This window comes from Nymphalis io, chromosome 5 (genome assembly GCF_905147045.1).
Source record: "Nymphalis io chromosome 5, ilAglIoxx1.1, whole genome shotgun sequence".
NCBI lineage: Eukaryota > Metazoa > Arthropoda > Insecta > Lepidoptera > Nymphalidae > Nymphalis > Nymphalis io.
This window is the reverse complement of record NC_065892.1, coordinates 7,059,575-7,073,128: the sequence shown is the minus strand read 5'-3', so window position 1 is coordinate 7,073,128 and position 13,554 is coordinate 7,059,575. Positions and strand designations below refer to the sequence as shown.

Genomic DNA, 13,554 nt, shown 5'->3' with positions numbered 1-13,554 from the left:
TAAATAGCAACACTAAAAAATGAAGAATGCTAATTAATACTGAACAATGAATATGTTTACATTTGTACTATTAAATAATTACAGTTTCTATTTCTAAAGAACCTTAAATATAATATATATACATATATTAAAGTTACATAACTATGTTTAGTGTTATCTATAAATTATTTTGGGTATTTCATTGTTTGTCTAACTGTACAATATTATAAATACTAAAAAAAGGATTACCACATTGTTATAGGTTTATTAGAATACTTAATAAATTAATAAGCATATTCTTCATTCTATATCACACGACACTAAATTAGTTGCAATAATGTATACAGATACAAAGAATAATACATATTAAATTCAATTGTTTCGTTACTTGTATTAAAATAAATATTATCTATGTAAATATTGTACAAAAGGTAATACAAAAAAACTTCCACATTAATGAGGAAAAACAAAGTATGGGGCCGAGAAAACTGCCTATTAAAAAAAACATAATATATTTGTAACTACAGCAGTTTGTAATTGTTGCTTTCAATTATATTTGGATAAAATTTAGTTGCCCGTTGCGAGTAACGCAAACTATAGCTACTAAGGTTACTTTTGGTTTTATATTATAGTACAGATATATAACAATGAATACAATACAGATATATAAATTTATATTGTGGAAATCCCAAATAACAAAATAATTTCAAATATTAATATTGAAGCAGCATCAAATGTACATCAAAAGCTTGTAAATTTCTCAATTATCTATTCAAACAACAGTAATACTAATAAACAATAATTGACAACAGTCAGGACTAATAAATTAAAATTAGAATTTATATTCAAGTATTCAAAATAGATAAAAAATTTAGTTATCAATTTACACAAACAAATTTAATTTATGTGTTTCCCCCACTTCTCCCAATATTCGTCTGTTTGCATTTCCATAATCCTAGAGAGGCATCGATCACAAGCAAACATTTCTTCTTCACCAGTAAATATTGCAGCCTTAGCATCGTCCTGAAGATTCAAATTAGAAATGATTGAGACCATAAACAACAATCAAAAACAATAAAAATACGAACTTGAAATTCGGCAGACATGTTTCTTATACTAAATATTTGAATAAGCATCCACAAGGAGCAGATTTTACGAAGATCAAGTCCCAAGGGGGTAATAGGGCCTAGAGATTGGCACCCACATCTTTTAGTGATTTTTATCAATTCGTCATAATACCCACGTATAATATGGAATATAAAAGAAGTTAAAAAGTAACATCATAAATATACACAACAAGATCAAAGGTAAGACAATTATCTGTTAAAACATGACTGTATTTGACATACCGAGTCTTTCGTTATTTTTAGATCGTCCATTAGTGCTCTATCAGCATCCCCATATTGATCTTTAACATCATCGAGATTAAAAAGAGACTTTGGATCACAGTCAGCAGCAATGACAACCTAAAAAAATGTTAGGTATTTCATAAAAGAGCTAGTAAGGATAATTGTCATTCCGACGTAAATAACATAAGATTTATTTAATTCTCATGTGTTATATAAAACTGTCTTATTTGTACGGCACTTACCCTAACTCTATTGTCATATAACGTGTCGATAAGTGTTATAAATCTTCGTATTTGCGATCTATGTTTTACTATTGATAATTGAGGTAATTCCCTTATAAACACCGTATGGAACGTTTTCGATATAATGAGGTAATCACTAGCACCAAGAGGCTTAAAAATTAAAATTCCATAAATTACATGTAAGAAATATTTCAACTAAAAATTACATACAACTTATAATAATAAAGCTGAACTTAAATTTTGCTAAAATTGAATAAGCAATAATTATATAAAATTAAAAACCTACTCGATCACATAACTCTTCAAAGGTTGAATCCAGAACTCGTCCACATGTTTTTGCAAATTTTACATTTCTGCCCAGTATATTAATCACTCTTACCCGCACAGTATCAGTCTCTTTTGATACAAGATACTTAAATAAAGTATCTACACTGTTATCATGTGCAGTTAGTTCACTGTTTCTGTAAAATATAAAATGTAGGGACATTCATTTCTCAAAGGTAGTTCAGTTATTTGGATGCCATATAAATATATAATTAAAATATAATTTTATATTAAGTTATTATAATTTATAACTAAAATTTATTTCTATGCTAAATTTAGAATTATGTAATTTAAAATGATCTCAAACTATATAGACAACTATTTTTTTAGATGAAATAAAGAATTCTTAATTTTTAATATTTGTGTGGCTTGTTTCTCAGCATAGATGTAGATTGATACTCACATAAAATACTTTCCATATTTATTCCCAGTTCCCCTTATTCTATAATCAATTCCAGAGTCTAGTTGTATTACATTACAATGTGCTTTAAGAATTGGTATAAATGGCAAGAAATTCGATCTCTGCAGTCCATTTTTATACAAATCATCAGGTTTCCTATTACTAGTTGCTATAACAACACATCCATTATCAAACAGTTGTGTAAATAGTCTTTTTAAAATCATAGCATCTCCAATGTCTGTAACCTATAAATATTTATTAATCAAATCTTTGTTTATATTTGATGTATTTGTTTGAGAACAACATAATCTTGTAAAACAAAATTCAAATATCTATAAATTCAACCAAACAATATGGTACAAAAATATGTTTATAATAATATAAAGACAAACCTGAAATTCATCAAAACATATCAGCCAAGACTCTTGAGTAATATCAGCAGCTACGGGCGGAATAGGATCAAATGGTTTAGATCCTTCATCTCTAAAAGAACTTGCTCCTTTACCCGATTTGATTTTGAGTTCATGTATTCTTGCATGTATATTTAACATAAAAGAATTAAAATGGACTCTCAACTTTTCTTTTATCTGGAAAGAAAAAATGTTTCAATTATAAATACTTAATTATTAAATATAGTCAAAGTAATTTTAGTAAACATACGGGAACAGTTTCATAGAACAGATCCATTAGCATTGTTTTTCCACCACCAACACTTCCATAAATATACAGCCCTTTTGGTGCAATTATTTTTTGCGGTTCTTTTTTTCGAAATATACTAAAAAAGGATTCTCCTAATCTTGGTTGTATAACAGGTCTGTGAAAAACTGATACTTCTTGGAATATTTCTTGTAAATGTTGCACTACCATTTCCTGATGGGAATCTTTACTCAGGACACCATTGTTTACTTTTTCTGAGTACAAACTCCATGGGCCAGGATTTGCATTAGGTTGTTCATTAACTTTAGAAGATATAAACTTTGCACAGTGATAACAACATCTCATACTATTTTTAGTTAAAGATGACAGTTGAAAAGAAGAATTTCTTGGAAACATTATGAAGAATTACCTATTCACAAATATTTATAAAATTATTACATAAGTACAAATTTATTTGACAGGTTAATACAAGTCGACATACATCGTATTTATTGATCTTAAATAATTATTCAAGAAGTACAACTTTTATAATATTAGTTAAAATTAAAATACAGCTGTTTTATATCATCGGATTATTAGTATGTGTCATTAATGACAACTATTATTTGTCAAAATAACGTCAACTTCAATTTAATGACATAACACTTTAAATGTCACAAAAGAAAAATCACTTGTTCCCGCAAAACTTTTGTTATTTAATACGATAGTTATAACACAATAATAATAATATGTGTAATGTTCACGCTTTAACTCACGACGTAAGGTCGGTATTGCAAACTAAATAAGATTTATTATATTTTATATCAGCTCGCTATGCCCACACACCGTCTTCACTTCGCGCCAATAATCACAAATATGTATTATTGTATTTTCCCGCGCTCCGTGATGTGTGTCACTCGAGATGACAGACTATATATAATATATTTATATTATATAATTAATATATTATTGTAGATGGGTATATACTACATCCCTTCTTTATTGTAAATATAAAATATTAAATGGAATGATATGAGTAATAAACTTGGATTTCTAATATCAGTTTATTAATATACTTTAAATCCATGAAAATTGAAATTACATTTTGTTGATCTCCATTGGTCTTTTATTATGGTTATTAATTTGAATCCCCACTTCACTCTTCAATCGGTTAATCACTGGGATCACTATTCTTATCACTATATTTATCCTTTAAGACATGCCATTGACATTGCCGTGGAGTACCGGCTTAGAATAGTACTCCCCCAATCTCATCCCGTGGGTGTCGTAAGAGGCGACTGAGGGACGGGGAAAAGGGGGGATGGGCAGCAGCGTCCCCCCTCCCATAAACATCTTACCCCCTACTGCGCTCGCCAACACGCCTGCCCAGCGCGGCGAGTATGGGCAAACCACCTCCCTAAATGGCAGATGCGCCCAAAAAAAGGCCCCCAGTTACCGGCAAGCCCGCTAGGCCCGACCAAGGTAGCGGTCGCGGTATCGGCAGGGCAGGGGGTGCTAAGAATCACCGGTTCACGGCAGGCTACCGTATAAAACGACTGAAAATGGCAACGTATAATGGACGCTCGATGAGGCTGGACCATCACCTCGCCGAATTAGAAGTAGAGTTAAGTCATATAAACTGGCATATACTGGGGTTATCTGAAGTCCGAAGACAGGGGGAGGACACGATAACTCTAGAGTCCGGTAACTTACTCTACTTCCGCGAAGGTGATAACCTCTCCCAGGGTGGTGTCGGTTTTCTAGTCAAAAAGGATCTCATTAGCAGCATTGTGGAAATCAGTAGTGTGTCGAACCGGGTAGCGTACCTTGTCCTAAAACTTTCCGACAGGTACTCCCTGAAGGTTGTACAGGTATATGCGCCAACTTCGACATACTCTGATGATGTGGTCGAAGCGATGTACGAGGACATCGCAAAGGCCCTCAACGACACCTCGAGGGCCCACTACAATGTTGTTATGGGAGACTTTAATGCTAAAGTGGGAGTACAAGATAGCGGTGAATCGAAAGTCGGACCTTACGGCTTGGGCTGCAGAAATCACAGGGGGCAAATGCTGGTAAACTTTCTCGAAGCGCAGGGGCTTTTTTTGATGAATTCTTTCTTTCAAAAGAAGCCTCAGAGGAGGTGGACCTGGCGAAGCCCCGATAACGTGACAAGGAACGAGATAGACTTTATCATCTCGAATAAAAGGCACATATTTAGAGATGTTTCAGTGATCAACAGGTTTAATACCGGAAGTGATCACCGCTTGGTTCGAGGCACTCTAAATATCAACTTAAAAGCCGAAAGATCGAGAATGATGAGGTCTACTCTCCGACCTACCATGCTCCAAGCTGCTCAAGGCTCCGAAAAGTTCCAAATGGAACTTCAAAATCAATTCACCGCGTTGGAAACCATAAGCAGCATTGATGAGAGAACCGACACGCTGGTCAAAATACTGCAAAACACATCCCGCAAGTGTTTTCCGCCACAGAGAAGAGACAACGCACCAAAACTCTCTGCTGAGACACTCGAGCTCATGAGAAAACGACGAGAACTACCATCGTTTTTGTCAGATAAGGCCTTAAACCGAACAATAAAAACGCTGACGCGACGCGATCTCCGACGCTCCAATACCCGTGCCATCAAGGCTGCGATTGAGCAAAATCGGGGATCGAAAGTGTTCGCTCGCAAGTTTGGGAGGCCGCGTCTGACAAAACTTAAAACTGAAAATGGTGGGGTCGTTACCTCTAGGCCTGAGATTATCGGAGAAGTAGAGAGGTTTTATGGGCAGTTGTTCTCTTCAAGATCGGATAAACCCATGGGAATCAGTATTGATGACCAGCGCGCCCCTCTTATGCGCCATTACTCCGAGGAGCTCCCGGTCGTTGACCAAGGAGAGATTAGGGCGGCTCTAGAACAGCTTAAAAACAACAAATCTCCGGGAGATGACGGAATCACAACAGAGTTGCTTAAGGCAGGCGGGACTCCGGTCCTGAAAGAGCTAGCAAGCCTCTTTAATTCCGTCATCCAACATGGCAAGACCCCGGAAACGTGGAGCGGGAGTGAGGAGGTACTGTTTTTCAAGAAAGGTGATAAAACCCTCTTGAAAAACTACAGACCAATCTCCCTCCTGAGTCACGTGTATAAGCTGTTCTCAAGAGTCGTCACGAACCGTCTCGCCAGACGACTTGACGAGTTCCAGCCCCCAGAGCAAGCCGGCTTTCGATCAGGCTACAGCACCGTGGACCACATCCATACTGTTCGGCAGATTGTGCAGAAGACCGAAGAGTACAATCAGCCGCTGTGTATGGCATTTGTGAACTACGAGAAAGCCTTCGACTCCATCGAAACCTGGGCAGTGCTCGACTCATTGCAGAGATGTCATATCGATTGGAGATATATCGAGGTACTGAGATGTCTGTACAACGCCGCTACAATGACTGTCCACTTCCAGGACTGTAAGACGAAGGCGATCCAATTGCGCAGAGGGGTGAGACAGGGGGATGTAATATCCCCGAAACTGTTCACCAACGCGTTGGAAGACGTTTTCAAAACGCTGGATTGGACTAGGTATGGAGTCAATGTAAACGGCGAGTACATCTCACACCTTCGATTTGCCGACGATATCGTCATCATAGCAGAGTCGCTGGAACAACTCACCGAAATGCTGCGTAGCCTAGGCGAGTCTTCCCGGTGTGTCGGTCTCGGCATGAACTTGGACAAGACCAAGGTCATGTTCAATAGGCATGTCGTGCCGGGACCGATATACGTCGAGGGGAAACCTCTCGAAGTTGTTAGTGAATATACCTACCTAGGACAGATTATACAAATCGGTAGGAACAACTTCGAGAAGGAAGCCGATCGAAGAATTCGCTTGGGATGGGCAGCATTTGGCAACCTTCGTCAAGTCCTCAAGTCGTCTATACCGCAATGTTTGAAGACGAAAGTCTTCAACCAATGCGTCTTACCTGCCATGACATACGGTGCCGAAACGTGGACACTAACTGCGGGACTAGTCCACAAATTCAAAGTCGCTCAGCGTGCTATGGAGCGAGCTATGCTCGGAGTATCTTTGAAGGATAAGATCAGAAATGAGATTATCCGGAAAAGAACCGGAGTCACCGACATAGCTTGCAAAATTAGCAGGCTGAAGTGGCAGTGGGCTGGTCACGTATGTCGTAGGACCGATGGCCGTTGGAGCAGACGAGTCCTAGAGTGGAGACCGCGAATCGGCAAGCGCAGCGTAGGGCGCCCTCCAGCCAGGTGGACCGACGACCTTAAGAAGGTGGCGGGCACCAACTGGATGCGGAAGGCGGAGGACAGGGAGCTTTGGCGCACCTTGGGAGAGGCCTATGTTCAGCAGTGGACAACGATTGGCTGTTGATTGATTGATTGATTGATTGATTGTCCTTCTACCCTTTTTAGATGTACTACATTTCGCCTCATTTCTTGATTCTTATTCGATTCTACAGTGTAAGGGGCAGGGTCGTAATTCAAACTCAATTTATTATTTCTTGTCATGCTCTTGACGTATACTTTATCACCTGCAACTAGTTTACAGTTTGAAGCTTATCTCTTTTTATATGTGTATTCTTTTCCTTTCTCTTTCTGTTGTCTGTCTCTATCCCTCATTTCCTGATCTTCTGTATATGACATATCCTGAAGCATAGGTAGTTTGTCTCGGAAATGACGACGGAAGAATAACTCTGAAGGAGTCTTTCCTGTTACGGTGTGTGGTGTACATTATCATATACTCCAGTAGAGCTTCCTTCCAGTCCTCATGTTCAGCTTGGGAAATTTTGAGCCGTTTTAGTATATCCCTGTTTTAGCGTTCGACCTCCCCATTCTGTTGAGGCCAATAGGGAATGGTATTAAAGATTTTGATGTTCCTCAGTGCAGCAGGTCTTGAACTCTTCGCTTGTAAACTGCCGACCATTATCTGCAGTTATGGAGACAGGATTACCAAGTCTGCTAAAAATATCTTTTAAATGGCTAATTATTTCTGCGCTTGTTATTGCCCGGTATATTTTAACTTCTTTATACCTAGAATAATAGTCAACTAGTACTAATATGTATTCCCCACACGGTATTGGCCCCATTAAGTCGGTTGTGTCGACCCAAGGCTCAGTTGGCAACTCCCTCCGCTTTAGAGGTTTTGGGGGGTTCGAAACGGAGACCAGGGTGCATCCTTTACAGGCTTTACAACAATTTTCAGCATCTTTATCGCACTTCGGCCACCAGACTTTAGTTCTTAGTCTATTTTTTAATGCGACGATGCCTGGATCACCTTTGTGAGCAGCTTCCAACACTTGTTTCTTAAGTTTGTGGGAATCACAATCCTCGTTCCTCTCAAAAGAAAATCGCCGTGAGAACAGACCTCATTCTGGAATATCTAATACGTGTTAACACTTTCATCCCAGTTATTGTTATAAAGTTTTTCCTTTACTTTTTGTATCTCAGAATCCTGATAAGAACACTCGGTGATTTCCTGTAGTGGTATAGCCGTAGGTCTAGCTATCTCTGTTATACTCAAGACGTAGTCGTCATATATTGCTTTAGGGTTTGTGGCCAATTTGCAATGTCTTGAAAGTGGATCTGCTATATTAGTTTTTCCTGGTCTATATTTGACATTAAAATCATATGATTGTAGCCTTAAAACCCACATGTCAATCCGGGCATTAGGCTTTGATTTTGGACTAAATATTACCTCTAATGGCTTATGGTCCGTTATTATTTCAAATTTTTTCCATACAGAAACATATCAAAATGTTCGAATGCCTAACGCTTACGCTACTTTTTCAGTTTGACAATAGCGTCGTTCACAGAGGCTTAAAGTCTTATTACCGCATGAAATAGTTTTTGTTCCTTCATTATAATTTGTATAAGCACAGCACCTAAACCTACCGGTCTGGCATGGGCTATAACCAAAGTTTTGTCATGGAGATTGTAATAACCTAATTTAGGAACATTCATGATTCATGAGTGCCGATTGAAGATTATTAAAAGATTTTTGTTGAGGTTCTCTTCAGTAGTCCCGAATATCTATATTTCTTCCCGATTTCTGTCATAGTACTTCTTTTAGTGGTTCTGTTCTTGTTGCTAAATGGGGAATCCATTTTCCCACGAAATTAACTAAGCCCATAAAACTCTGTAGCTCCGAAATAGTTTCAGGGGCTCTAAAATCTTCAGTAGTGGATATGTATTTACCCTTTCTCCAGATAGTTCATGGCCTAGAAAATAAATCACTTTCACAATAAACGTACATTTGTTTTCTCTAAGTACTACATTATGCTCCTTCAATATTTTCATAACTTTTTTTAATCTCTCATAATGTTGTTTTAAATTAGATATTTTGCATCTTTGACTCTTGATAATAGTTGATCCATAGTCGGCAACGGATGATTTTTGCGTTGTATTAGCGCGTCGCATATCGATACATATACGAATGTCGCCATTTTCTTTCACAAAAGGAACTATAGATGAAACCCAACTAGATGGGCCTTTGACTTCTTCTATTATATCTGTGTGCAACTCATTAATTTTGTATTGTACTTTTTCCTCAAGCGGAATCGGAATCCAGCGATAAGTTTGCACAATGGGTTTTACTGAATCGACGATAGGTATAACTACCAAAACATCTTTAAACTTCGGAAATGCCTTGCTTTCGATTTGATTTATGTGTATTTGAAGTACTCCTAAAGAAGTTGCAGTGAGGCGCCCTAGTAAATTGAATAATATGAGATTGACACACGTCACAGCGAGATTCGGTGGTTTATTTATTTTTTCATTCTTTAACATAGTTATGTGTTAGTAGTAGTGTACTGTCAGCAGATAAATAAATATACAAATATTTTTTATCGGTACTTAATACATATAATGATTATTTTTAAGCATTATTTTATAATAATAAACTTTATAACTTAAACTAATTAATGAATTAAGCTTCAACTCCAGGCATTTTGTAGTTTTCCTTATCCTCGCTCACATCCGATAAATCATTAATATTAATGATAATTGTCTATTTTATAATCTACAAATCTCGCCTTATTTTGTAAAATCGGCTCATTTGACTAAAGTATATTACCCACTAATTAAAATCTTATGCAGCCACAAGTTGGGATGACATTTCAACAATAGTACTATAATTATTATATTCTCATAGTCTGGCTACTATTCTGTCATATTTTCATCAGATGTTGTCTTGAAGGTGCTTTTCCAAGTGCATTCAATGAGGTTAATCCTTTTAAAAGCGGAAATGAAGGTATTCTGAGTAATTACAGGCAAATTGCGATCATTTCTAAGGTTCTCGAGTGGTTCAAAAAAACCCAATAACTTTTTACTAGCCCGACCTGTGATTTGAACCCAGGACCTTCGGGTCTGTGGCCTTATATCTAGCCACTAGACCAACGAGAGAGTCAATGATAATATTATAATCCCTTTTTATAAGATGTCCCACAGCAAAGTGACTAATTAATACGGTGTCCTTATAAATTAGTTATTCTTCAAAATATATGAAGTTCATACCGTGGGATTGAATTTTTGGGTCCCGATTCAACGGTCCACACCAGACTTGCTGCTTCCAAATACTTTAAATATTCGGATCCGGTATATAAAATCATTCTCAGATCAATTTTATTATGTTACACTCGAATAATTATTATAAGTATTTATTAGGAATAGGATCTATTAAATCACAGCTTGCTTCAACTACAGGAAAACTCTCATCTCTTGTCGTTTCAGCAGGCATTGGAGGCCAAAATTATATAATCACTATATTTTAATAACAAAGTGTTACAATAATGTGGTGTTTGGTGACTTTCTGAAGTAAAAACATATTTATTGGAGCATTATGATAATAAAATGGAAATTTAGTAAACGGTGCGTTTACTAAATTTGGACACACATATGACTCCATTTCAGAGGCAGGAGTGGCGTTGCTTTATCTGTATAAATAAGAAAAGGCGTTAGTTCGTTGCAAATTAGACCAAAAGTTTTATCGATCTACAAAGTTATGTTCACTATATTTTGGGATGCATGTGGTATATAATTTACATAGATCATCTGCAGAAGTATACAACGATAACCTCCGAATATTATGTAAATTTATTTGACTATTTCAACAAAGCTTAGTACCAAAGACGCATGTGATGGTTTCGTAATGTACCTAACTACCTACCTATAATTACATCGACACTGATTTAAAAGTATATTAATAGTAAGATTTTTAAATATAGGTATATGTATTTCGATAATTGTGATAATAATTTGTAAAAGTACCAAAATATCAATCTACTAACGGGAAGATGTTATCAAACAATACACAATGGATACCGCTACAACAATGCAACTTGCTTTATGAATATTAAAGTATAAAAATAAATAACACAAATATATATATGTATAATATATGGAAATAAAATTCTAAGCATATGCTTTAAGATATTACACAACATTTTATTTTTCAAAATAATGGTTATAAATTTAGGTATGTTCATTATTATTTGGCGTATATATTAAATTATCTAATTGGTGTTTAGCTAGTTTATAAAGCTACTGGTGGTAGGGCTTTGTGGAACCTCTGGATAGGTACCACCCACTCATCAGATATTCTACCGCAAAACAACAGTACTTAGTATTGTTGTGTTCCGGTTTGAAAGGTTAATGAGCCAGTGTAATGACAAGCACAAGGGTCATAACATCTTAGTTCCCAAGATTGGTGGCGCTTTGGCGATGTAAGCGATGGTTAACATTTTTTACAATGCCAATGTTTGTGGGCGTTTGTGACCACTTACCATCACATGCCCGTCCGCCAATCTACTATATAAAAAAATAAGCTACAGATCCCGAGATCCTGGGCCTACTGTCAGTTCAATAACAAGCTATTGGGGCTTTCATGCAAGATATTCTGTTTTTAGTGGTTTTGCACTAAGTTTTTTCCGGTTGTGTAGAATTCGTAGAGTGAAGGACGCAGTTGGCTCGTCTCACATAAAAAAGGCCGCTATAATCGGTTAGGACATCATCACATTATAATTTAATTTTAAAAATAAACCCACAATCTGTTATATGCGAAATCATGAGAAATTACCTGATTAAACTTTCAAAATGATTTAATTCTGAGAAAACTTAAATGAAACATTATAAATCATGAGTATGTTTAGTTATATTTACATAATGAGTAATATCAGATTGTTTCGAAGTGAGTTTTTTACAAGTATAAAATAACTTTAAGCTGTATACTGATCATATGTTTGTCGATGGCAATAACTAACAATTTGTCAAAGAAAATGTAAGTATATGCACTTACCATAAGTGAAGATGAATAAAATTGTTCTTATTGTTGAAAGAGATTTAAAAAATGACGCCAATTTGCCAGTATAATGAGAATATCTTGAGAAAGGAGGATGTGGTCAAATTGAAATCGACGTCCTCAGTGCATTCATGCGATAAGTGCATAATATATTGCAATCAGCAATCACGCATTATCGTGACATCCTCTTTTTATTTTTGTATGACAAGGATGCGACGAGATAAAAGAGATTACAAACAACACACAATATACTAAAAAACCCATAACATATCTATTATAACCTACTTTCTTATCGATCAAGAATCGCAAATGGGAAATTCCTGGTTATTGATTTATTTATATTGATTATAAATCAATAACACGATGAAATTAAAAGCACAAAATACCTACTGTATTTGCTTTGCTACATATCTATGCGTACCCACAACTTTGTCCTATTTTTAGAAAAACATTATTCAGTACGAAATTACTAAAAATCTTCAAAAAAGTAACAAGAGATTTATAAAAAAAATCATAAAACAGCCCTGAATGAAAGCAGAACCAACAGAAAGACATCGACCGACAGCCTTGCGTCTCCGTCCGCTTAATTTAAAAACCAATTCTTTTTTTTCTGTCTGACCCCCTGTCCTGTCTCCTGGAAATTCATCGCGACTGTTTTACAAACGTGCTATTTTCAACAAGATATAGCCCATTACAAAAGCCGTTAATCGTTAATATGTCAGTGTAATTTACGAACGAGAACAACAACTGTTTGAAGTTGTTTATTCGATGTCTTTGAATAGAGAGAAAGCATAATAAAAAAAATGTGCGCACAACGAGTAGGCATGTCTTCTTTCATTTAATGAACCCGTATTACAAGCCAAGAAATATATATTAATTTTCATTCAAACTCTATTCGTCAAGCATGAAACACGATATTATTATTTTAGGGTTTTTTTAGAATATTAAAGTAATACTTAATCTTTAAAATATATTATGTACAGGTACATAAAATATTCTATATACATAAATGAAACTTTCACAAAACTGTATTTTTATATTATGTACAATTAAATTTCGTCCAAAGTTTTAAACTCATGGAATTTATTAATACTATTCTCACTCACTATTGTGTATGTGCTTTTTTCTATCCTTACACCTCTCAAACAAATCCTTATGTTTTAACATACTTCACTTAAATACGTCTGTTAAAATAGCATTTAAAATACTAATGCTAACAGTTAATATCATTTGTTAAATACTAATCCTTAATGTAGAATTCGTCTTTATAATCTCATACATATTGAAATGATGACTTTGATTAATCATCCACAAAA

At 35.7% G+C, this 13,554-nt stretch overlaps 1 protein-coding gene across 1 annotated transcript; it reads right to left on the bottom strand.

Moving 5' to 3' along the window:
• Positions 1–170: 170 nt before the first annotated feature.
• Positions 171–3,497, bottom strand: LOC126768331 (putative ATPase N2B). The gene is made up of 7 exons (XM_050486351.1): positions 2,955–3,497; positions 2,687–2,881; positions 2,298–2,539; positions 1,857–2,031; positions 1,571–1,720; positions 1,329–1,445; positions 171–1,002 (listed from the first exon to the last, which is right to left on the bottom strand). The coding sequence occupies exons 1-7, from the start codon at positions 3,345–3,347 to the stop codon at positions 877–879; spliced, it is 1,398 nt and encodes a 465-aa protein (XP_050342308.1). The 5' UTR covers positions 3,348–3,497; the 3' UTR covers positions 171–876.
• Positions 3,498–13,554: the final 10,057 nt, after the last annotated feature.